The 23,258-nt window shown below is 34.6% G+C and overlaps 1 protein-coding gene across 6 annotated transcripts in view; it reads left to right on the top strand.

Annotated features, from left to right (window-relative positions):
* LOC138692622 (zinc finger protein 541) overlaps nucleotides 1-23,258 on the top strand; it is a 1,853,746-nt gene that overhangs the window by 1,767,016 nt on the left and 63,472 nt on the right. For 5 of the 6 annotated variants that reach the window (XM_069815665.1, XM_069815669.1, XM_069815664.1 and 2 more), the window contains 2 exons: nucleotides 6,784-7,073; nucleotides 17,028-17,138. In XM_069815665.1, the coding sequence (XP_069671766.1) occupies nucleotides 6,784-7,073; nucleotides 17,028-17,138 (401 nt within the window). The remainder of the gene's footprint in view (nucleotides 1-6,783; nucleotides 7,074-17,027; nucleotides 17,139-23,258) is intronic. The other variant, XM_069815666.1, reaches the window with a different exon arrangement.

Genomic DNA, 23,258 nt, shown 5'->3' with positions numbered 1-23,258 from the left:
TTAGTTATTTCTGCTGTTTGAGATGAAGGTGTGTGTTTAGAGGCTATTGATAGAATAACTGCTTTGGAGTCTGACAATATAACTGCATTCTTAAATTTATTGATGTGGCATAGAAGATTCCTGAGACTTTCACTTATTGCAATGATTTCTCTATCAAAACTTGTTTAAAAATATTAAGTTCCCCGGATTTCATTTTTCAGCCTACGGCCCAAAATAAAATTATATGGTCATCACTCATCAGTAGTAAAAACCGGATAAGAATGATATTTAACCCATATTATTAATGTTACAATACATTAATTTTCAAGAGTTTTTGATATTTCAAAATTGTGTCATTCTTTCGTGATTCGTTGTTGCAGAGTTGTATCGTTTATTCGTTCACCTCTTAAATTCAAAGCCGATTTTAAAAGCAGAGATTTTACCATGCGTATCGCACGTTCTGATCTTGCAGTGACGACTAAAGATATTTATTCTGACAAGTCTGTCTGTGCTGCATCCGGGTCATAAACCACAGTCCCTAAAGCTGCATAAGAAGTTTTCTTTTCTTCCAAGTAAAGATTATTGATTTAAGCGACCTTTGTTTTCATAACGTTACCTAGATGGTTTGTCAACTTTCTGTCCTGAAGAACATATCCCTTCATTCTTCCTTGGTGTTCCTAAAAGAATAAACTTCTTTTACTACCTCATTACACGAAACAAAATATGGAAAGTTGTGATGGTGCACAGAAAGATACTTTACGGAAAAAATGGTTTTCAACATGCTTTCAATCATCTGTTTTCAGTCCGCCTTTCTGTGTACAACTACTTCCCTTAAACCCCTGGATGCTTTCGTTCATATTCAGGATCAGAGATTCATTTCATCCTGTAATGATTATGGAATATCACCATTTTTTACTTAAAACAAAATTAAAATAACTTTTATTAAGAAAACACAGAATGGGGATTTATTTTAAATCTGTTCCAGCTACATATATAGGTCTACATAAAATAAAGTGACAAATGAAGTAATATGAACAGTACGTCTTTGTATTTCTGTGTAAAAAATATCATAGATTCAAACGAAAACTTCTTCAGATAGAGAATTCCTTTAAAGTTAAGATAATCCTAGTTATTATTAAAATAAGTAAAGTTAAGATAATTCTAGTTATTATTAAAATAAATAAAAAGAGAGACTCTATTTTGCTCTAAAAAGCTAATCGATATCTGTAAAATTATGACTTCAACTGAAAATACTTTAAACAACAACTTTAGAACTGACAGGTATCCACTCGAACTGCTTTGTAAAATCAGCCGTTACGAATGTACAGTTAAAAAGTGCAGGATACTATTTTTCCTGTAACATTTTAGTTTCCTGTGCACACCCATAAAATTTACAGTCAGAATTCTTTCTCGTTCCCAATAAAATGAAAGGAATTACCTGTATTTACAGTCAGTTGTAAAGACTACATATATTCGCAGGGGAATGTCCAGAAAATATTTCCTCTTAAAGATTTGATTCTGTAGGACTATTTGTTGCTATATAAACAAATAATATAGTAAGATTCTCATTATACTGGCATTTTTAATAATCCTATCAATTTAAGCAACGAATTTCATAAATGATATTATAAGCGATTGCAAAATGCAAAGCACTGTATCACAGAAATTTGTCTACAATTAATCATATACAGTACTGAAACCGTACCGTACAGTATTTTATCGAATACAGCACGCACTTCTTTTTCGAAATATACAAGTAAAAAATACGAGTGCGCAGCTCATTCGAAATGAAGTTAACAAAATTGCCCGATTTTCCTCCCGCGCAACTCCTAAGATGGTAGCGCATGCCATTATTTTCCGGCGCGGATATTTCAATTCTCAACATTGTTAAATGGCGTTTGGATTGACAGTACATCCGTCAGAATCAATTTCAAGTGTGATAAGTGTACAGTTTATGCGTCTTATATTTCCAGTTCTGAAAATGAGTACCATTGACAGTAGCCTATGAGATTGTGCTTCTTTACTTGCAGTGAAAAACTTAAAATTATCAAAGATGCGGAGGAACATGGAAATCATGCTACAACCCGTAAATTTGATATACTAAGTGAAAGTTGCATCAGAGACTTGAGGGAAAAGAAGGAGGTGTTATTAAGCAACATTGGAAACAGGAGAGGTTTTCGTGGTCAGAAAGCTAAATTTCCAAGTGTGGACGTCAACCTAATCGAATATACAGAGTGAACCGTAAGTAATGCCATTAATTTCAGGGAGTTATTCTTTGAGATATTTCAGACAAAAAAGTTTAATACAAGTTTGCTCGTTTTTGCTTTCTTTTCGAGATAAAAATTGTTTTATATGAACAATTTCATAGCGTGTTTTCTGAAAGCCATTGATTTCATTCCCAATATGCTCACTCAGTTTAAGAGAGCAGTGTATTATGGTAATAAATGAGCAGAAATTTGTTCAGAACAAAAGTAACATTTTAAAATTCCTTTTCACAATGAAACGTTACATTTGTTCGGATAAAATTTCTACACATTTAAAGGATAAAACTAAAATTCCTTCAATCATTTATTATCATAATACACTCTTATCTTCAATTGACTGAGCATGTTGGGAATTCAATCAATGGCTTTCCCAAAAACACGCTATGAAATATTTCATATAAAATAATTTTTATCTCGTAAAGGAAGAGAAAACGAGCAAAATTGTATTAAACTATTTCGTTTAAAATATATCGAAGAATAACTCCTTGAAATTAATGACAATTGTGCTATTTGCATGCTAAAGAAATTAGTGTCAAGTGGGGAAAAAGAACACTTTCGTCATATTTTCTGTTTGAGTGTAATAGAGGACCGAAGATAGCGGAGGCGGCTCGAAACATTTTTGCCGTGTACGGGAAGAATGCCGTTGGAAGAAGCAATGCAAGAAAACGGTTCTGTCGTTTCAACACAGAACACTTCATACAAAAATTAGATGATGATATGCATCTGGTGGGATGAAGAAGGCGTCGTGTATTTCGGATTGCTTCCCAGGAATGTGACCATAACTGCTGGCATTTACTGCCAACAACTCAGACGCCTTGTGGCCGCAATTGAAGAAAAACGACCAAGAAGACTGTATCAAGTGCTGCTGCAACACGATTATGCACGCCCACACTCCGCTAACATGACAAAAGCAACTATCCATAGAGAGTCATAGATAATGTAGGAGAATGTATTACCGTATGCCTACTGATTAATTTCTGTCTCCTACTCATCTCAAATACAAATTTTTGTCACAGCGAAAAAAAAAAAAAAAAACTACGATCTTTTGCATCAACCCAATATTAATCTCATGAAACAAATTTTGTCTGCCAGAGTTAAACTTTAACTCTCTCCTTCAATTCAGTAATTCTTGAAACACTTCTGATAATGTAATTCATTCTAGCAAAATTGTTAATTATGTCATGTATGAAACTCTTCACTTGTTCCTTAATTTTCTTTCTCATTGCTTAACCCACATTCCTTCAGAATTGAAGGGTTCAGAGCCATAGTGGGCCAAGCGCCATTTATTAAAAACAGAGAAAGCAAGGGTTAAAGTTAAATGAATACCATAATTTAATGAAGATTGACAAATAATTTAGTTTTAATGTGTATACTTTGTATTAATTGCTATATGTTTCCATTGAATTACGGTAATAACTATGGTTCTGAACCCTTCAATTCTGAATTGAGTTCTTGAAACTGTATTGCTGAGATATATCACTTCATTATCTCTTTCTACTTTCACCCCATTATTGTAATTTTATAGCATAAGAAGTTCTTTCTCTTTTCCTTTTATTAGTTGTGAGACTAATCCCGTGAATTTCTTTACTCCTTTCAAATAACATACCCATTGTCAGTGAACTTCGTTATGTGACATTTTAATTGATGATATCTTGAAAATTATTATAAGTGCCAGCCCCACTTTCCTCTGGCCTCCATCTCTTATTCAGAAACATAAACATCGTTTGTCATCGTTGAGAATTTTTCACTTCATAAAATAAACACACAAGGGATACTATTAACCTTATAAGAACAAGAAAATAAATCTTGTGAGATATTCTCATTCAGCCAGCATCGTCAAGGCCTTCAGCTTCCATGAATGGTAGTGAAACTTATCTCCGTTAGAGCATGTTTTACGGAACCTGGAAACTTGCTTGCATTTTACAAGTGTTCTCTTTTGTAATGCTTTACTGCAATAATAATAATAATAATAATAATAATAATAATAATAATAATAATAATAATAATAATAATAATAATAATAATATTAATAATAATAATAATAATAATAGTAATAATAATAATAGTAATAATAATAATAATAATAATAATAATAATAATAATAATAATTGTAAAATACTATTTTGTTAGTTGTCTCACGGCCAACTTCACGAACGTTCGTTAGATTTTGCTTGGCGAATGTTAAACAGTCTTCAGTTTTATAACGTCTCAAAATAACCGTTTCTTCATTACCCATCAACAAGTAATTGATGTTCTGTCAGTTTAGGCTCCTAATAATTGTATAATTAATGTACGAAATATTTAAGAAGACAATCTTTCCTAGAATCAAATGTTATAATGTGATAGTTTCCTGTTGGTCCTTGATACTAAGAATCGTCTGCTTATCAAGCATATTTCCTCGAAACAAGTGCTTGATTTGTTTATAGATATGAAATGTTGAAAGATAATAAGATAAAAATATCCGAAAAAAGATTGCATATAGAGTAAAAAATACAATTTCAAACCCAACGAGAAATAATCCGTAAATTTAAATGGAGAATGTTGGTACATGATTTTAAATATAAGAACTGGCGGAGAAAAAATACTTCTGCGATGTATCCGTGATACACCGACAAAGAATAGGCCTACGTCACCCAATTTCGGGAATGAAACTATATTCATGTCGGTTTGAATGTTTTCTTTCTGTTTCGATTTGCAAATGGAGAGTTTGGGTCTCTGATAAGAAAAGTAATTAATGAATAGCATACAATATATATATATATATATATATATATATATATATATATATATATCATGGATGCAGAACCGGGCGCCAGTTGTGGGATACGTCAGAAGTCGGATTACGTCATTCATCCCTCCCTTCAAGCCTACGGGTCATTCACGTAATGAGGGGATTTATATTCACTGTCTAGTGGTGAAATTCAGCACAATGGGAAAATGACCGCTCTGGGGGAAAGCATTGGTTGAAGACGAGCGTCTAAAATGTCACCACTACCTATCACCTTCTGCCATGCGCATCTTACCCCTTAGCGGCTGTGAGCCGATGCAGCCCGCAATACACTCCCGCACTGATAGGCTCCCTCCATTTGCTTGTCATAGGCTCCACCCAGATGCATCGATTTACTCCACAGATTTCAGAAACGGAATGCACTTAAACTGTAGGCATACAACTTATAAATCAAATTATCTTGCTTCTTAACTCGCAACGTTTGTGGTACCTATTTAAGAAAAATTTCCGTTACCATTTCTGTAATATTCTACAGCCCTACAGCCCTACGCTTTTCGCTCCTTAGCGAGAGCGCGCCGTTGCAACTCGCAGTATAGCATGAAAAGCAAAGTTTATCTTCTAATAATTTAGATGCAAAGCAAATATTTTTTTTTATCTTTTCAATTATGCTTCAAGAAAATAGTCTGCAAATAATATATTTGGCCACATGTTAAACAACTAAATTGTTATAAAACGCATAGAAAATAATAATATCTACCATCTTCATATCACGGACTTCTTATAATTTATGTTGTATAAGCTGCTAAACTTAACTAGATGGTAAAATAAAACTAACTCAACAAAAAGTCAAATAACAATCCTTTAATTCAATGCTTTGTCTAGAAAAAAATGTTTTTTTATAAAAAGTGAATAGCAGTGTAACTTGATAAATTCACTGGATAATGCCATTATTCAGTACATGACATTGTTACAGAGCATGAACCAATGACCAACAGAAATGGCAAAAGTAAACAGCTAGCTTCAGTGATTGAGGGTAGGCTATTTGCAATTTGCAATCCGATGATAGCTGTGGAGGGGCTTGATGATTTTTTTTTTTTGCTCACTATCTGTGTAATATTCACTATTTATAGAGAGGCGTGGTATATCGTGAGAATGTTGTGCTTCAGCTTTCTGAGAAACACTTTCCACATCATCGATTTCTGCACTTCAACGTTTGTTGTTGCCCAAGGATTAAGATTAAGATGTAATCGGTGATCTGATCAGTGGCTATTATCCATCCTACAAATATATTTTATTTCATTAAAATAAAAGTGCGAGATAGGTGAAAACATTATTAAGGTAACGGAGGGTAAGTGTGCGCAGTCGGGTAAGAGTGTTCTAGTGAATTTTTCATAGTTGGTATGCCTACTGCGAAATTGACTTGCATTACTCCGTTGAGTATGGATTATTGATAAGGTTGAGATATATGTTGGTCGAGCCGCAGAAGAATCTCTATTTAGAAAGTTTGTAAACGTTTTGTTTGAAATCACATGAATTTTTTCAGAAGAAAACTTGAGCTTTCTACAGAGTTATAAGTCAATCAGAAGGAACAAGTTGACATTAAAATGAAGTCCTATTTGTAGCAATGAAGTGGCATGAACTAATATCCTTTGACCGTTCTGTGCTGCTCCTTAGTAACACATTCTAGTGCACAGAATGAGCAGGTAAGGTTGCGCGCGTAATGTTCAAGTTACGAAGGATTTGGAGCATTTATATGTGATAGAGATCGCCCTGCTTGCTTTGCATCTGACAGGTTTTGTTATATTTTATCAGGTTCTGAAACAACCAGTGGTTCTCGTGTTGGAGGCGCGCCGCCTCAGTACCCGAGCACACCTCCAACGCCGGGCAGCAAGGAGCCTGATCTCAACATCAAACTCTCGTCTTTTGTGGTTCCGGCTCCTCCTGTTCAATCCCAGACGGTTCAGCAACAACAGCAGCAAACGGCGGGCGAGAAGATGCGTCGGCATTCAGATTCAGAGCACTTCGTGTCTCCAAGGGCACCAGCTGACGTCCAGCAGGAGGCTGTCGCATTGGCAGAACTGCTGCTGAAGCGTGGTGGCAAGGTATGCGTGCATGTGCCCCGTAACGTGTCTCTCCTACCGATTCTGTCTTGCAGTTACGTTATCTTGCCTTCTAAATTATTTTTGTTTAATATCGAGGAATAATTTAGGGCCTGCTTTAACTATTAAAATGTAATTTTATTAGATAAAAAATTATGTTCATTCTTTTTTATCAGCAAATTGTCAATTAAATTATGTACACGCCTAATACAAGAACACTGTCCCAAACAAAACAATTTTGAACGTGCTTTTCTCAAATATGTAGTATTTTCGCAATTGAGCGCTGATCACCGTATGTTGATAACAGTGAAACAATACGAACGGATTATCCAACGAATAGAAAAATGTGTATCCATATTTTTTTAGCATAAAACACAACTAACTTTAACATTAGATCAGGGGGTATCAGCTCGAAGCACTATGGAACGCGGACTACCTGCTCCGTTGCTCCGATGCTGCGTGGTTAAGGGTACGTACACGTTGGAGCAACTATAAACGATAAGGAAAATGATCTAGCGACGCTTTGGTATTATCAAAGAATCAAGTGTTCATATCGGAGCAACGAGAACGCGGGAAGCGAACATTTTGATTTATCAGTAGAAGATATTCTATGCATCCACTTAATGAGAGAAGATATATAGAAAGTATCAGCTGCCAAGTTCAAGGTTAATATAACTTAAATACGTACAAAATTAAACCCGTTTCTCATCCCAAAGATAGTATAAATTCGTTGTGTTGTGATTGGTTCTTGTGAACACATAACATAGGACGATTAAATACACAACTGATCAATTTGTCAATATCAACAATAATTAATTTAATAAGCCGAAATAATAATAAATCGATTATTATTCGGATATATTGATAATCACCGGTATTTATACAGATTAATATTATCTTAATCAGAGATCATATGAACGACAAGAGCGAAGAAAATGGAACTTTGCTTTTTCGTTGCTTTTATCGTGTATCTTCGCTTTTATCATTACTCCAATATGCACACCTGAATAACAATGCATACTTCAATTCTCCCTGATATAGCATCGCTGCTTCTTTTATCGTTTATTGTCGCTCCAACGTGTATGTACCCTTAGAGAGAGCGGAGAAGTGCTTTCAGCAGTGTTGTGTCATAATTTGATACAAAAAAGATGGCACTGGCAATACAAATTGATTTCATATTATTATTATTATTATTATTATTATTATTATTATTATTATTATTATTATTATTATTATTATTATTACGTGGGTCGTTTCATGAGTTATGGCAACTATGTTATATCAACCGATAAAACTCCAGCAATGGAAATCCATTATATGAGTTTGAAGATCACTGGAATGTGCTTCGCAATGCTAGTACCAAATTTGGTCCGGGCACTGGAGCCAACAAGCATGGAGCAAAGATGCATGCATAATCATAGTTTTATTATACACAAACTAAAACAAAGCACATAACACATAGCTGAAACCCTCCAAAATAGTCTGCCCAGGTTTCCACATAATCTTTTCCAATGATGGAGAAGGCGTTAAATACCATCGGCTATGTGTGATTTATCAATGTGTATCACTTGTTGTCGAAACACTGTTAAGATGTCCTCCTTGTTTGCAAAGCTCTCTCTACGCAGTGGCTTCTTCAGTTGCGGAATGAAATCAAAGTCACCGACTGAGATCAGGCGAGTAGGGAGGATGTTCTGAGATTTCCCACCTATACTGCTGTAAAGGTCCCTGATACAAGTATGATCGCCGTTCAACTTTACTACGTCTATCTTAGAGCACGGCCGACAGCATACTAACGTTTGCGTGTGCTGTTAACTAGCCACAGATGCACACAGATACAACTAGCTATTAGAGTGTAAAGGCTGGTTCACAATAAACCGGGAACGGAAACGAAAACGAGAACGGAAATATTGTTAAAATAAATGTATTTAAATGTGAGCATTCACAAATTAACTATTGTGAATTCTCACATTTAAGTACATTTATTTTAACATTGTTTCAGTTCTCGTTCTCGTTTTCGTTTCCGTTCTCGGTTTATTGTGAACCAGCCTTAACACTGGTTTTCAGACGTATCCTACAGATCTTATATTTTATCTCTGCCTCTGTGAAACGTCACATTTGCGGTGGGAAGACAAGGAGATGGCAGCAAAATTGTATTTTTTTTTATTTTATTGGGTTATTTTACGACGCTGTATCAACATCTCAGGTTATTTAGCGTCTGAATGAAATGAAGGTGATCATGCCGGTGAAATGAGTCCAAGGTCCAGCACCGAAAGTTACTCAGCATTTGCTCGTATTGGGTTGAGGGAAAACCCCGGAAAAAACCTCAACCAGGTAACTTGCCCCGACCGGGATTCGAACCCGGGCCACCTAGTTTCGCGGCCAGACGCGCTGACCGTTACTCCACAGGTGTGGACAGCAAGATTTTAATGCTTTTTAATACGCTAACAATCACGTTGCAAGATAAGCCACTTGAAATCTGTCACTGATCGGCAGAGATAAAATGTAAGATCTATATATATTAGATTGTGTTACCACCTGTTCCGAAGATATAATATGGTTGCTACGACTTATGAAACGATCCTCGTATTATTGACTTATTGTTATTATCATTATACAGGTGTTTCAAAAATACGGGGCATAATTTCAGGTATGTATTTCCTACATGTAGACAATCAAAATAGTTCATTACAACATGTGTCCGGAAATGCTTTATTTCCGAGTTATGGCCTTCACAACATTGAAATTCACCGGAACGTTTTTCTTTCCGCAGGTCGTTGCCGTCAAAGGAGACATTAAGAGGGCACTCTGACAGTTCATTCCGAGGCGAAGGTTACATTCAGTGTTGTGTAGGCGTTAGACTGTGCGACATGTATTCAAATCAAGAGCTGGCAGAGATACACTTCATGTACGGTAAGGCGGACGGCAATGCTGCGCTGGCTCGTCGTTTGTACCAGGAGAGGTACCCACAGCGACAATGTCCAGATCGGAAGACATTTGTACGTCTCCATTACCGTCTGTGCGAGTATGGAAAATTTAACTCTCCTGGTTTGGGAAGGGGACGACCAAGATCTACAACTCCAGAAGTACAGGAGGAGATTCTGGAGGCTGTGAACATGACTCCTTCTATCAGCACACGAAGGGTAGCGTTGCAAGTCAATGTTCCTCATACGACTGTCTGGAGACTGTTGAAAGAGTATCAATTGCATCCTTATCTTTTGTCCTGTCACCAGCAGATTACCCTGCACGAGTTAGGTTCTGTCAGTGGTTCTTGCAGCAGTGTGGTGTAAATCCGAACTTTCCTGCCTTAGTATTATTTACAGATGAAGCACAGTTCACACGAGATGGCATAACAAATTTCCACAATCAGCATGTATGGGAGTATGAAAACCCACGTGCAACTGTTCCATCTCATCACCAGGTGCGGTTCTCCCTCAACATGTGGGCCGGTATCATTGGTGATCGATTAGTTGGACCCCATGTACTTGTAAACAAACTTATGGGGCAGGCGTACACAAACTTCCTGGAAAACACCATACCTCATGTTTTAGAAGACACTCCACTGATCAATCGTCAACACATTCACTTCTTGCATGATGGCGCTCCTGCACACTTCAGTTGTACGGCTCGCCGGTACTTGGATCGAAGGTTTCCTGATCGATGGATAGGTAGAGGTGGCCCAATTGCTTGGCCTCCACGCTCACCTGATCTGAACCCTCTCGATTTCTACTTGTGGGGCCATTTAAAATGATTGGTTTATTCGTCTCCAGTGCCTGATTTGGAATCCCTTCGGAATCGAATTGTGGCATATTCTGAGGACATATGCAATACTCCTGGAGTTTGGGATCGTGTTCGCAGGTCAATGAGACATCGATGTGAGGTCTGTATTCAAGGTGGAGGTGGACATTTTGAACATCTTCTGTAATGACAACGACCTGCGGAAAGAAAAACGTTCCGGTGAATTTCATTGTTGTGAAGGCCATAACTCGGAAATGAAGCATTTCCGGAACTATTTTGATTGTCTACATGTGGGAAATACATACCTGAAATTATGCCCCGTAATTGTGTGTACAGTAATCGTGTCAAAGCGTCACCCCGGTGCTCTTTCTGCTTTTAGTTTTACTTTTTTAAATAATAATTTTCTTACTTGCGTCTTACTCAACTTTGTAGCTTATAAGTATGGATTAGTTGGATGCATAATAGCAGCGGCATTACAAATAAGTACCGGTAGTAGATAGTAATAATGATATAATAATAATAATAATAATACAGTACTTAGCTACTTACCTGCGCACTTAAGTCTACATAGAATACTCGCCCTCTTATTTTACTCTTTACCTGAGCGCTTAAGTCTACATACTGTTACAATACCCTACAACTTTCCTACATCCTCTATCTCAAACAACCTTCTTCAGTCGTCCGTAATTCTGGAAATTCTTACTGGTCAGTTTTGTCTTTGGTGTTTTGAAGTCTTTGTGACAGTGATGCTCGTTACAATAAGTGTTACGGAAAGATCTTGTTTTAAATCGTCTTGGAAATGTGATTATTCATTGTAACGGTTCACATACCAGGCAAACAACTATGAGACTTTTTTTTTCGAAATAATAAAATTATGGTATGTACTGTACATCCTTTGACACGGAAATTGATCGCTGTTCAGAGACTAAAGGCTGGTTCACAATAAACAGGGAACGGAAACGACAACGAGAACGAGAACGGAAATAATGTTGAAATAAATGTATTTAAATGTGAGCATTCACAATAGTAATTGTTGATGCTCACATTTAAAAACATTCATTTTAACATTATTTCCGTTCTCGTTCTCGTTGTAGTTTTCGTTCCCGGTTTATTGTGAACCAGCCTTAAGTCTCACCACGGAATAGCTCGGGTATCATCGTGTGCGCTGTGTTTCCAATCGTGCATTTTGCATAGATTCGAAGCCCCGTCTTCATAACGAGACGAGAAGAAAGAGTTCCATCGCTAAGCCGTAAAGGCTTCGTAGGGAATATGTGTTTCGTGACATACAGATACATTGCTGCTACGACTTGGCTTCATCCTCGAAACTCGATGCTTGATATTTTCCCGTGTGAATCTCGCGTTAACCCTAACGACAATTAGACAAATTCATGGTACAAGAGAGCAACCATTTTTCGTGTCACAGGGTGTACATACCGTACTGTAAATGTCATTGACGTATTACATAACGGGGTAATTACTGCTGTCCATGTATGATATAATTGAATAAGAAAATGATAATAGGTACTGTATTATATAAATCTAAATTAAAACATCCACCTAATATGCAGTTCCTCTAAATACGTGCTTTACACCCAGTTCCTTGAAGAGCGTTTTGTCAGAGTTTTACCATGATAATAAAAAATAATAATTACTATTATACTATTATTATTATTATTATTATTATTATTATTATTATTATTATATCATATGATCATATAATATATGGATCATGTGCGGAGACCAAGACGAAGGCAAAAAATAGAAAAGATTAGAGAGTGCTAAAAAAGAGACCTGCCCTTGGGCAGAACACTGTGTATGTGTGTGTGTGTGTGTGTGTGCGTGCGCGTGTATTGTTATTATTATTATTATTATTATTATTATTATTATTATTATTATTATTATTATTATTATTATTATTATTTATATTACTACTACTACTACTACTACTTTTTTCGCGAAGTGCCCTGATACTATTTTATTTACGACTACACCCCTGTATGTGTGATGTGTGTGCGTGCGCGTGTGAGTGCGTGTGCGTGTGCGTGTGTGTTGAACCGTAAGTAATGTCATTAATTTCAATGAGTTATTATTTGAAATATTTCAAACAAAATAGTTTAATACAATTTTTCTACTTTTTGCTTCCTTTTCGAGATAAAAAATTGTTTTATATTTCATACCATGTTTTGGGGAAGTCGTTACTTGAATTTCCAATATGCTCAGTCAATTGAAGAGAGCAGTGTATTATGATAATAAATGATTGAAATAATTTTAGTTTTTTCCTTTAAGTGTGCAGTAATTTCACCTGAAAAAGTAATGTTGAAAAAATTCCTTTGCAGAACGAAAAGTTACATTTGTTTGGATGAAATTTCTGTACATTTTAAGGACAAGACTAAAATTCTACCAATCATTTATTATCATAATACGCTGCTGTCTTGAATTGACTGAGCATATTGAGAATTCAAGTAATGACTTTCCCAAAACACGGTATGAAATGTTTCATATAAAACAATTTTTATCTCGAAAAGGAAGCAGAAAGTATTAAATTTTTTTGTTTCCTCAGTGAAAATGGCGTGTCAGAAATTGATGGTTTTCAGTTTTGGTCCTTATTTCGAACTTTGATTTTGCTCTACTGAAAACTTGCAATTTATGACTTAATGCCCTTTTTATCGTGCAAATATATGCATATTATAATTCTATGCAAAATTCAAAAGTGCAGTACATAGTAGGCTAGGGATTTAAAATTGCATTAGAAACGTAGATATAGCTTATAAACAAATTGAAACTCGTACCTACTTTACGTAGGGTAAATGTATTTGCTAAGTCTGTATCTGTTTGCTAAGAATCCATTGCATTTTACCTTCTTAAAAAAGAGATGCAACAATCAGCAAAAAGTCAGTGAATGATTATTTTGGTGTTAGAATGAAGCATGAATTGGAAATATACTTACAAGCAAGCAATTTGATTGGGGCAAATAAAAAAATTAAATTTATTTCTTCCACCATGTTAATAATGTCAAAAGAAATGCTTATACAAATTTTGGCCACTCGACCTCAATTGCGAGGCCCGTAAAAAAAATGAGTTCGCCAGGGGCTGTTAACAAAAAGGAAACACAATTTCATTGGAAAAATTTATTGGAACAGACACAGCAATTATTGAGCTATTTTTTAACATGTTCCCCACCGAAATTGAAACATTTGTCATATCATGGGATCAACAGAGAGGTGCAGACGGCTGTCAAACGCTGGTTCCAATCCCAGGTGGCTGACTTCTACGACACAAAGATACAAAAATTGATCTCATGGTATGACAGATGTCTCATTTACATGGGGGATATGTTGACAAATAACCCAACAATTGCTGTATCTGTTTCAATAAATCTTTCTATACAATTGTCCTTTTTTTCTGTAAGCGGTCCCAGGGAAAATTACTTTCTAGACGGCCTCGTAATTACGGTTGAGTGACCAAAATTTGTATAAGCACTTCTTTTGACATTATTAACATAGTGGAAGAAAATTTTAACTTTTTTATCTGTCCCCCATCAGAATGTTTGCTTGTTAGTCCATACAAACTTTGAAGAGATTTTAATGTGTGTTTCTATGTACATTGTAGGCCTGTTTCCTTATGTTTCTGGCAAAATATTTTATTGTGATGCATTAATTACTACTGCTTCTGTTTCCACACTTACATTGCATAGTTATCACTATTTTTGCTTGTGTGTTTTAATTTCGAATTATTTTATTTGATCTTACATGTTTTAGTTTATGAACAACAGAATCTTATTAAATGTAAACACAGAGGGAATATTTTGAATGGAAGAAATATTTAGTGTTTTCTAGTTTTCTATTTTTAATGTACAGGAATGCAAATAAAATAGTCACACTTGTAACAATAATTTATGGTACAAGACAATAAACTAGGATTTTGACTTGCAACTAGGGCGATAATTTCCATGAGTGGATGAAATCTGTTTACTCTCGTGTGGCATACAATATTTTATCCAATGTAGCGTTTACTAAATTATTATAATAAATAAATATTATAATAATTCAATATTAAATATTTAATACTGGCATATAAAGTTATCCTTTATTTTGATGCTACCAGTACTATTGCTAGGAACAGTGACTGGATAAAAGTTTTCATAAGCCGCTCGTCACTACAACATTGAGAACAGGTAACTAAAGCAACAAAAATAAAATATTCACTCCTTGTTCCTAGAAAAGGTAACATAAATACTTACTTACTTACAAATGGCTTTCAGAGAACCTGGAGGTTCATTGTCACCCTCACATAAGTCCGCCATTGGTCTCTGTCCTGATCAAGATTAATTCAGTCTCTAACATCATGTCCCACCTCCCTCAAATCCATTTTAATATTATCCTCCCATTTACGTCTCGGCTTCCCCAAAGGTCTTTTTCCCTCTGATCTCCCAACTAATACTCTAGACACATTTCTGGGTTCACCCAAATGTGCTACATGCCCTGCCTGTCTCAAACGTCTGGATTTAATGTTCCTAAAGATGAAAAAGGTAACATGAATATAAAGGATAAATTTTCGCATTAAATATCAAAATAGCAACAAGCTATTTTATTAGAAAGTTTTGGATAAAATTATATTTTTAATTGGAAACACTGTTTTCCTACTCTCCTACCGTAGTATTCTATAAAATTTAAGAATAGAGTTATACAGTGATATTTAAATATATGATCTGATAAAACCATTATACTTGATACGTTCGACAGAAATTTATAATCATACCAAAAGTTAATTCTTTTCTGTCCTTTCTATCTTCCCATCTTTCTTTTATTCCTTTATTGAATTTGTAAAATTACCATCAATGATTTTGGATAAGTAGCGGATCTATATTGAAATTAGCTAATTCATCTGATCTTTGAATGTGTTATCACATCAGGAGTAAAAAAAAAAAAAAATTATCTTCCTTTCAAATACTCATCAAGCATCTATATAGGTTAATCTGTACCAGTACTGTTGAATATTAAAACAAACACATGCTCAAAGTAAGTTCGTGACAATATTTATAGAACTAACTTCGATAGAAGAAATGTTAGGTAATTTTACCAATATTAAAAATGTCAAAAACATTATCAGTATTTCAAAATTTTTATCCCCCTTATCTATTCTCACTCATAATTTGTTTTAAATTTGATATTCAGTTAGGATTTGTGTCCAATTTCATACATACTAAATATAAAATCAATTCTTTATTTTGCAGTACAATGTTGTAGAGTTCTGTAAAGTTAAATGTCCATTTTTAACTTCTAAGGAAGTAATCACTGTTGTTTACATTTAATCAGGATCTTTAGTAGGTTTTAAATGTAACAATTTCATGTTGATTGTACAGTGCATGATTTCACTTTATTATTTAATTTGAAAAAAATATATGTCTTTGTGTGTATGCTTTGTGTGCTGTTAAGACGGCCTAGTAGATACAAACATAGTAATGAGTGGTTATATGATGATAAACGTAAATCATTCTAGGAAGACTTGTTGTTCATGTTTCAAGACTTTTTTATTTTAATTCTCAAATTCTGAAAATAATTTTGTATGTTATTTGTCTTCTTCCAAGACTAATTTTCTCTCAAGAAAATTTCCAACAGTTTTCTCATAGCTCTTCTACATCAATAGCAGGGTACCTTATACTACTCCCAATTTCGTTTCAAACGCCTATTGTTTCATTAGTTTGTAATATTTAAGTAAAATTGTGTAACTTTCTACATCTTACACAAAAATATTGTAAATGAATGGAAAACATCTATCATTGAAACCAAATTTGAAAATCAGTGCAATTTTAGGCTGACTGGTAAGAAATTAGTAGAATTAACTGCAATAAGGAATCGTCCTTATGACTAATGCTGAAAGATGTTAATTTCCGTTCTCTCATAATAATGCTCTCAAAAACAGAGGTTATAATTACATATTCACAAAGTTTCTTTATTTTATAAATTTGGATATAGTAAATGCAAATATAAATTCTCCAAAACATTTAATTTATGTTTTTTAAACCATGTCAACGTTCTCAGTTTTTAAAACAATAAATTTTGATTTGAATATGTGCGCATTTTCACAATAACCACTCATGAAAAGTATATATAATTTTCATGACTCACTTCCATGTATTTGTTGTAAAAGTCATGTAACTGCGCCGTATATTGTTGGAAACAATGAAATGTGTTCAATTTTTATGAAAGACCATCTTCACAGGACAATCTGCCGTTATGGTTGCCACCTCTCATGCAACCACAGTGGCGCGCGCTGGTCGGCAAGTCAGGGGATTCAATTTGGAGGCCAGGAAGCAACAAAGGACATGATGAGGTCAGGGACAGGGCCCCCACAAATATTTAGGATGAAAAACACTAATACTCTTGTCATTACTTATTGTTAGTTTAACAATTGTAAATGGTATATAAATCCCTTGACCACATTTCCCTGAGTGAGTTGAAATTATGTCGTATCTCATAATAAAGATTTTTGTGCTACTTCTTAGGATGAAATGGTGTCTTTTTCCAACATATAAATATCACAGTAAGTAAAGGTTTTCTGTTTTTCATATCTAGTTCCTTATGCTGTATATCATAAAACTATTGGTGTTTATTTAAAAAAAAATGTTTTCTTTTTATAACAATTTGTTTTGGCCTCTTATCATTTTGTGTCTGTTTCCATTCCTATCTACTGACATGTATTTTATTTTATGTTTTTTATATTTGGGGGGGGGGGACAAGAATTGATATACAGTACAGTTATAACTTTGGCCAGTGGCGTAACTTTTTATAGCTGAGCCCCCCAGCAAAAATGATATCTGGGCCCCTTTTCTTACTGCCATTTTTTTCATATTGTCATAATTTTATTTTTACATCTAATTTGAATAAAACAATTTAGCATAGCATAATACTCCATTTTTAAATAAAATTAAGTGAGCAGAACTGAAAAAAATTTAAACGATATAGGCTAACTACTATTTCACTAAGGCTATAATTACAAAATAATACCTAAGATAAATTTAATGTGAAGCTTAATTTAACAAGCGATTTTTCCTTCTGGCCTTTTGAGAAGCAAATTACTCAATCAAATCATTTAGATCACTACTTTGGACCTTTTCACATTCAATACTTAATACACTGAGAGCACTAAGTCTTTCCTGACTCGTCATACTGGAACACTGGGATTCGTTCCACAATAGTTTGTGTTTGACTGTTTTGTCAAAATACTGAGTTTATTTTAGTCAATTTCAAAACAGATTTTTCAAGTTATCTTTTCCTTTTGTGTTTTTCTGCGTCACTTAAATGTTCAATAATTACTTTTAAAAGGTTTCATTGTCACAAAACACGAGAAAAATGATGAATTAAATCTAGTAACAAGCAGATGTGTTGCTATACAAAACTTCTTTACTTCAATGTGCATTTACTGTTTATATGCTACGACAACGGCTGGCAACCTGATGACATGAAAATACACCACGAGAAACAGTGTCTCCATCCACAAAAATCAGTCATATTTTCAACATTGGCATCACTGCAATATGGTTGTGGACGAGTCTACTGAGGCAATCGACAGGGGTGTATGATGCGAAGTACTGTCAGTTGGATCATTGTATGCACATCCTCAGGTCCAGTGATGGCGGTCATTACCACAGATTTCCAATGCCAGAGAGTAAAAACAGTGGCTATGTGTTATGGAAAATACATAATGTGGGCCTTCAACTGTAATTCAAACTCATTTCCAAATATGCCTTATTAACACCACTGAAAGTTTTCTGGTCCCCCTGGCCTCGGTCACCCCAGGGTTGTAAGTTACGCCACTGACTTTGGCTATCTATTAGTGACTGTGGTCTCACACACTGGTTACTGGGACACCACAATATTGGTGATTCAACAATCCACAAATACTGATGTAAAATGTTATTAAACATAAGCAGTTAAGGGGAGTATGAATGGCCTATCCCGCTAATGTTAAATTTGCAAACTTTATGACCCATTTTCTGAAGAACTACTTCATGCAACTTAATGAAGCTTTTACAGGTCACTTATATATCCTTTATGAACTTACTCCTCTAGTTTCATTGAAGTACATATGCTAGGAGTTAGGATAGAATTTTTTTCTGTTGTATTATTTTTTTTACATTTTTTCCTTAACTTTATTTTTAATTTTACGCCAAATATACAAGCTATATCTACCATTCTAGAGGTATGGTATCAGAAGCATATTATAAATGAACTGTGAAAAAATCAAGAGTCAATCTTTTATAGTTCCTGAGAAAATGGGTTATATGTCTGAAAAAAATAAGTTTTTCAGAAATTGCAATTAAAAATTAATTTAAACAAAAACTCACTTTTTATTAGAAACAACAGCTAAAACCCTCCAGCACTGTAGTCTTCATCATCTTCTGCATTGTCCAAGTGCATCCTCTTCCTCCTCCTCAATGATCTTGCCTCCTTGGACACTTTTTGGGCTTGTAGCTCTGCCTTGTCGACTCGCTCCTTGTCTAGTTCCTCCAGTATGACTCGTGTGTTCCAGCCAGTCTTCACTCCCAATTCTTCCAAGACTTTCAGTCTGCCAGCATTACCATCATTAAATGTGATGACAGCATCATACACACCAAGCTTCAATGTGTGGGACCCCACAAATACATTTTTAGGTACTCTTGTCCACACTACATTGTTGAATGACTCATTCACATTTTGTGTTTTCCCTGTGAGACATTTCTTCAATAAATCTGGATTTGCCAAATCTCTATAAACTGGCTTTATAGCCAACATAACAGCCTCAGGTAAAGAGTTCTTGTGGGTAAACTTATGTAAAGTTCCACCTGCTTCAGCTTTTTTATATTTACACCATTCGTCTGAACAAAAGTTGTGGATCGGCTTGTCATCTGTTGATATTTTATGAAAAAAGGTTGCCCACACAGCCTTTTTCATACCATCTAGGCTTTTTTCGTTGCTTCTTATGGCTTGACCATAGTAGTCTGATAGTTGATTGATGGTACTGTCTAGCAGACGACCCCTAATAGTCTTGCCATCAGACAGCGGTGTCTTCGACAGCTCCTGCTTCCTCCGTCGAAGCCGTGTGCCCATTCTTTTCTGAACATGGTTGACACACTCTAACTTTTCTGGTATCTTGTTGCCATAAGGTCTGCTATCAACAACAGATTTGAATGAGCTAGAGTCACCATCTCCAATGAATTGCACATAGCGAACCCCTCGTTCTTGTAGAGACCGATGAAAAATTTTTACTGCTGAGGTACTTTCCATGCCTCCACTAGAGCCTGTATAATTCTTGGTGCACTTTGGTTCATGCTGCGCCTTTTTGTCTGCATTTGACCCAGCAATATTGCATCAATGGCAATGTTTACATAAAATTTCTACATCTAGGACCTTACCTGTGTCAATGCTCGTGGCAGCTGCACAGGAGTTCAAAGACTGATGGCCCCTCTTCTGCCAAGTACCATCAAATGCAATTGTAATATCTGTAGGTGTCTCACTGTCTCTGTTTTCCTCAACTGCCTCCTGTGTTGCAGTTTTCATTGATTCTTCTGCCACTTTTTCCACTTTTTCTAGTAAAATGTCTCTGTGTTTTGATATGCTTGTAGTGGGACGTGGCAGATTCATTATACCACATAATATTTTCCCAGCAGTAGGCCCTTTCCCAATGCACCTCAATCCATAAAAATATCTTATGTTTGACTCAAATAATTCATTATTTTTGCACTTTTCTGAAGTAAAAAATTGTTTCTGGCTTTTACAATTTTCACATGAAACTGTCAAGCTACAAACTAACCCATTTCTTTTAGAGGCATCTTCAGTGATGTTTATTTTCCCTCCACATAAACTACAACTTGAAAATTCACTGAACACTGACTTGAGAATACTCAAATCTATAATGATGCTAATGCTGTTATCATTTGCACTTCTCTTACTTGAATATAATTCATCACATTTCACAAGTTTCTTTTTGGAGGAAGAACTTGAAGATGTCGCAGTGTGTGGAGCTGAAGTACTAGGTGAACTTTGATTTCTAACCCCACTCTCAACCTCTGACACACAAGGATAAGTTCTGTAATACCGATTTCCTTTGTTTTTTACTTTTTTGAACACTCCTTTTGCTCTTGTCATGATCAATTTTAATAATTGATATGCAAGATCAATAGTGAACTAGCACAACAACACAAAGAAGGAAAAAATTATCCACGTTACAATAAGAATATCGCATGCACAACGTAAACAAGAATCAGAACTGTTATGAAAGTCCTACCAACTTATGCAGCAATGTTTCCACTAGAATTTAAGTCAAACCATAGCCTTGTAGACCTTGAGGTTCTTGAGATATTAATTTTTAACTGACCAATGGTTTATGAAATTCTAAAAATGGCCTATGCAGCTAATTAAGAAAAAAAGAATTAATTATACTTCCAGTCAATCAAATTTAATAAATCGTACACCTAATTAAAGAGCAAATTCCAAATAATGTTTCTGCATAAAAAAACAATAATAAAAAATTTTCAACAGAATGGCCATTTATACTCCCCTTAAAATGCCAATTACTCACCCAAATTAAAAAAGGAGACTCTGAAACTGTCTGCCTTCATGTTTCAGACATTTTGTGTACCTGGCTGAGAAATGACACATTGCTCACTGCAGGTTCTTTTGCTAAATGAAGAGTGATGTTTTCCCTGATAGAATTATCGTAGGACTGTAGTTCTATATGACCCCCTAGATCTCCCGACCTAATCCCATTAACTTTTATCTCTGGGGAACTTTAAAAGATAACAGGTATAAAAATAACCTATATACCCTGACAGTAAATTTAATAAAAATTATCATCTAAGGAAACATTGCCTCCATTATTTTATCAGACTTGCAGTGAATGATATGTCACTTCTTAAGCAAGTGCCAAAAATGTTTGGTGTAAAAAGGCGAAATTTCAGATTCTTCTTTCTTAATTTGAGTACCGTAAGTAAATAATGCTTTAACGTCTTATATTTAATAATATTTCACATTAATAGTTTTGTGATTTGTCGAAATCTTCTTGTCTTCTAACCAGCATATGGGAGTGCTCAATAATATCTCAAGTTCGCACTTTCCAGCCGGGAGATAATTTTCTCACTCAGTAGAAGTTAATTAACAGTTCAGCAACTGAATTTATGAAATATTAAAGAATTCCTGAGTTGTGTATGATCTTATTTATGCAAAATCTATGTATCTTTATCTCTCTATCTCTCTCTTTCCTCTTGATGATTTTTTCACTTGAGAAAAATGGAAACTTTCATAACTTTTAGTGACTAATAGGTCTAAAGTGACAGAAGTAGGAGTCATTTTCTAAGTGTAAAGACAAAAATAGCTCACCTATAGAATAACTGAATAACTGCTGAGATATTAAACAAAGAAATATGTAAATTAAGATGATTATAAAAATAAGAATTTCTTTTAAGAAGCAACTTTATTGAAAAGTTATGCTCTGTTAATATAGACCAATATTTAGGGCTTTCTCATGTAATTGTGATTTAAATTAATTAGTAATGAAAATGCTTTGGAGTCAGTATATTTTATACTTATCGAAGAGAGGTGGCAACTTATACACATTTCTAATATTATATTATAGCTGCTTTCATGTCTATCTATATCCTTTTACAATAGTGCTGGTAAAAGTTATATCCATACCAAAATAAACATAGTTATGAATGCAATTAGTTTTATAATGCTTTGTTCTTGGCAAGTACATCCAAATGTTTCCTTTAAGAAGTATGTTATTCACTTGCTTCATAGTTTTTAGCCTTTTATTTTGCTTTACGCTTTTCATTGCATTTATAACCTTACCTGTGAATGATGATAATTCAATACATTTTTTTTTTAAAAGGCCTCCATTTATATTGTATCTGCTCCTGTCATTCAACTAGATATACCCATACAAAAATAATGTGCCGTGTCAGTGATGTAAAAAAATATATATGGCTTAAGTAATGCAGTTTACTGTGATAAAAATCTTTGGACTGCTAATTACGCTTTAATCTCTCTATCCTATTGAGAGTTTTTATTTGCAAGACTATTGTAACATCCATAAACACAACATTGAATAGCACACTCAAAAGATAAATAATTAGACTGTGATATGAGTTGACCGTTATACCAATATTTTCATATTTGTTGTATATAATACAATGACATTGAAACACTGTTCACTTTTTAAGAGAAAATCACCTTATATTATTGCTAAATTTAATTGCAGAAATTTTTCCAAACTATCTTAAGTTACTGGACACCAAAATATGTAAAAATATAGTTATAATTTACTTAATTTTTAGTTACCAGTACCTGTATACTTATGTTATGAGTCATTTCGAATAGTACCTTACTGTTGGCAAAATTTTATATCTTCTGTTTAACAAATAAGAATATGTTTTATGGTGAAGAATAGGTAGAATGGTGAAAAATTCTCTCCAAC

This window comes from Periplaneta americana, chromosome 17 (assembly GCF_040183065.1).
Source record: "Periplaneta americana isolate PAMFEO1 chromosome 17, P.americana_PAMFEO1_priV1, whole genome shotgun sequence".
Classification (NCBI taxonomy): Eukaryota; Metazoa; Arthropoda; class Insecta; order Blattodea; family Blattidae; genus Periplaneta; species Periplaneta americana.
This window is presented reverse-complemented; position numbering and strand designations above follow the sequence as displayed.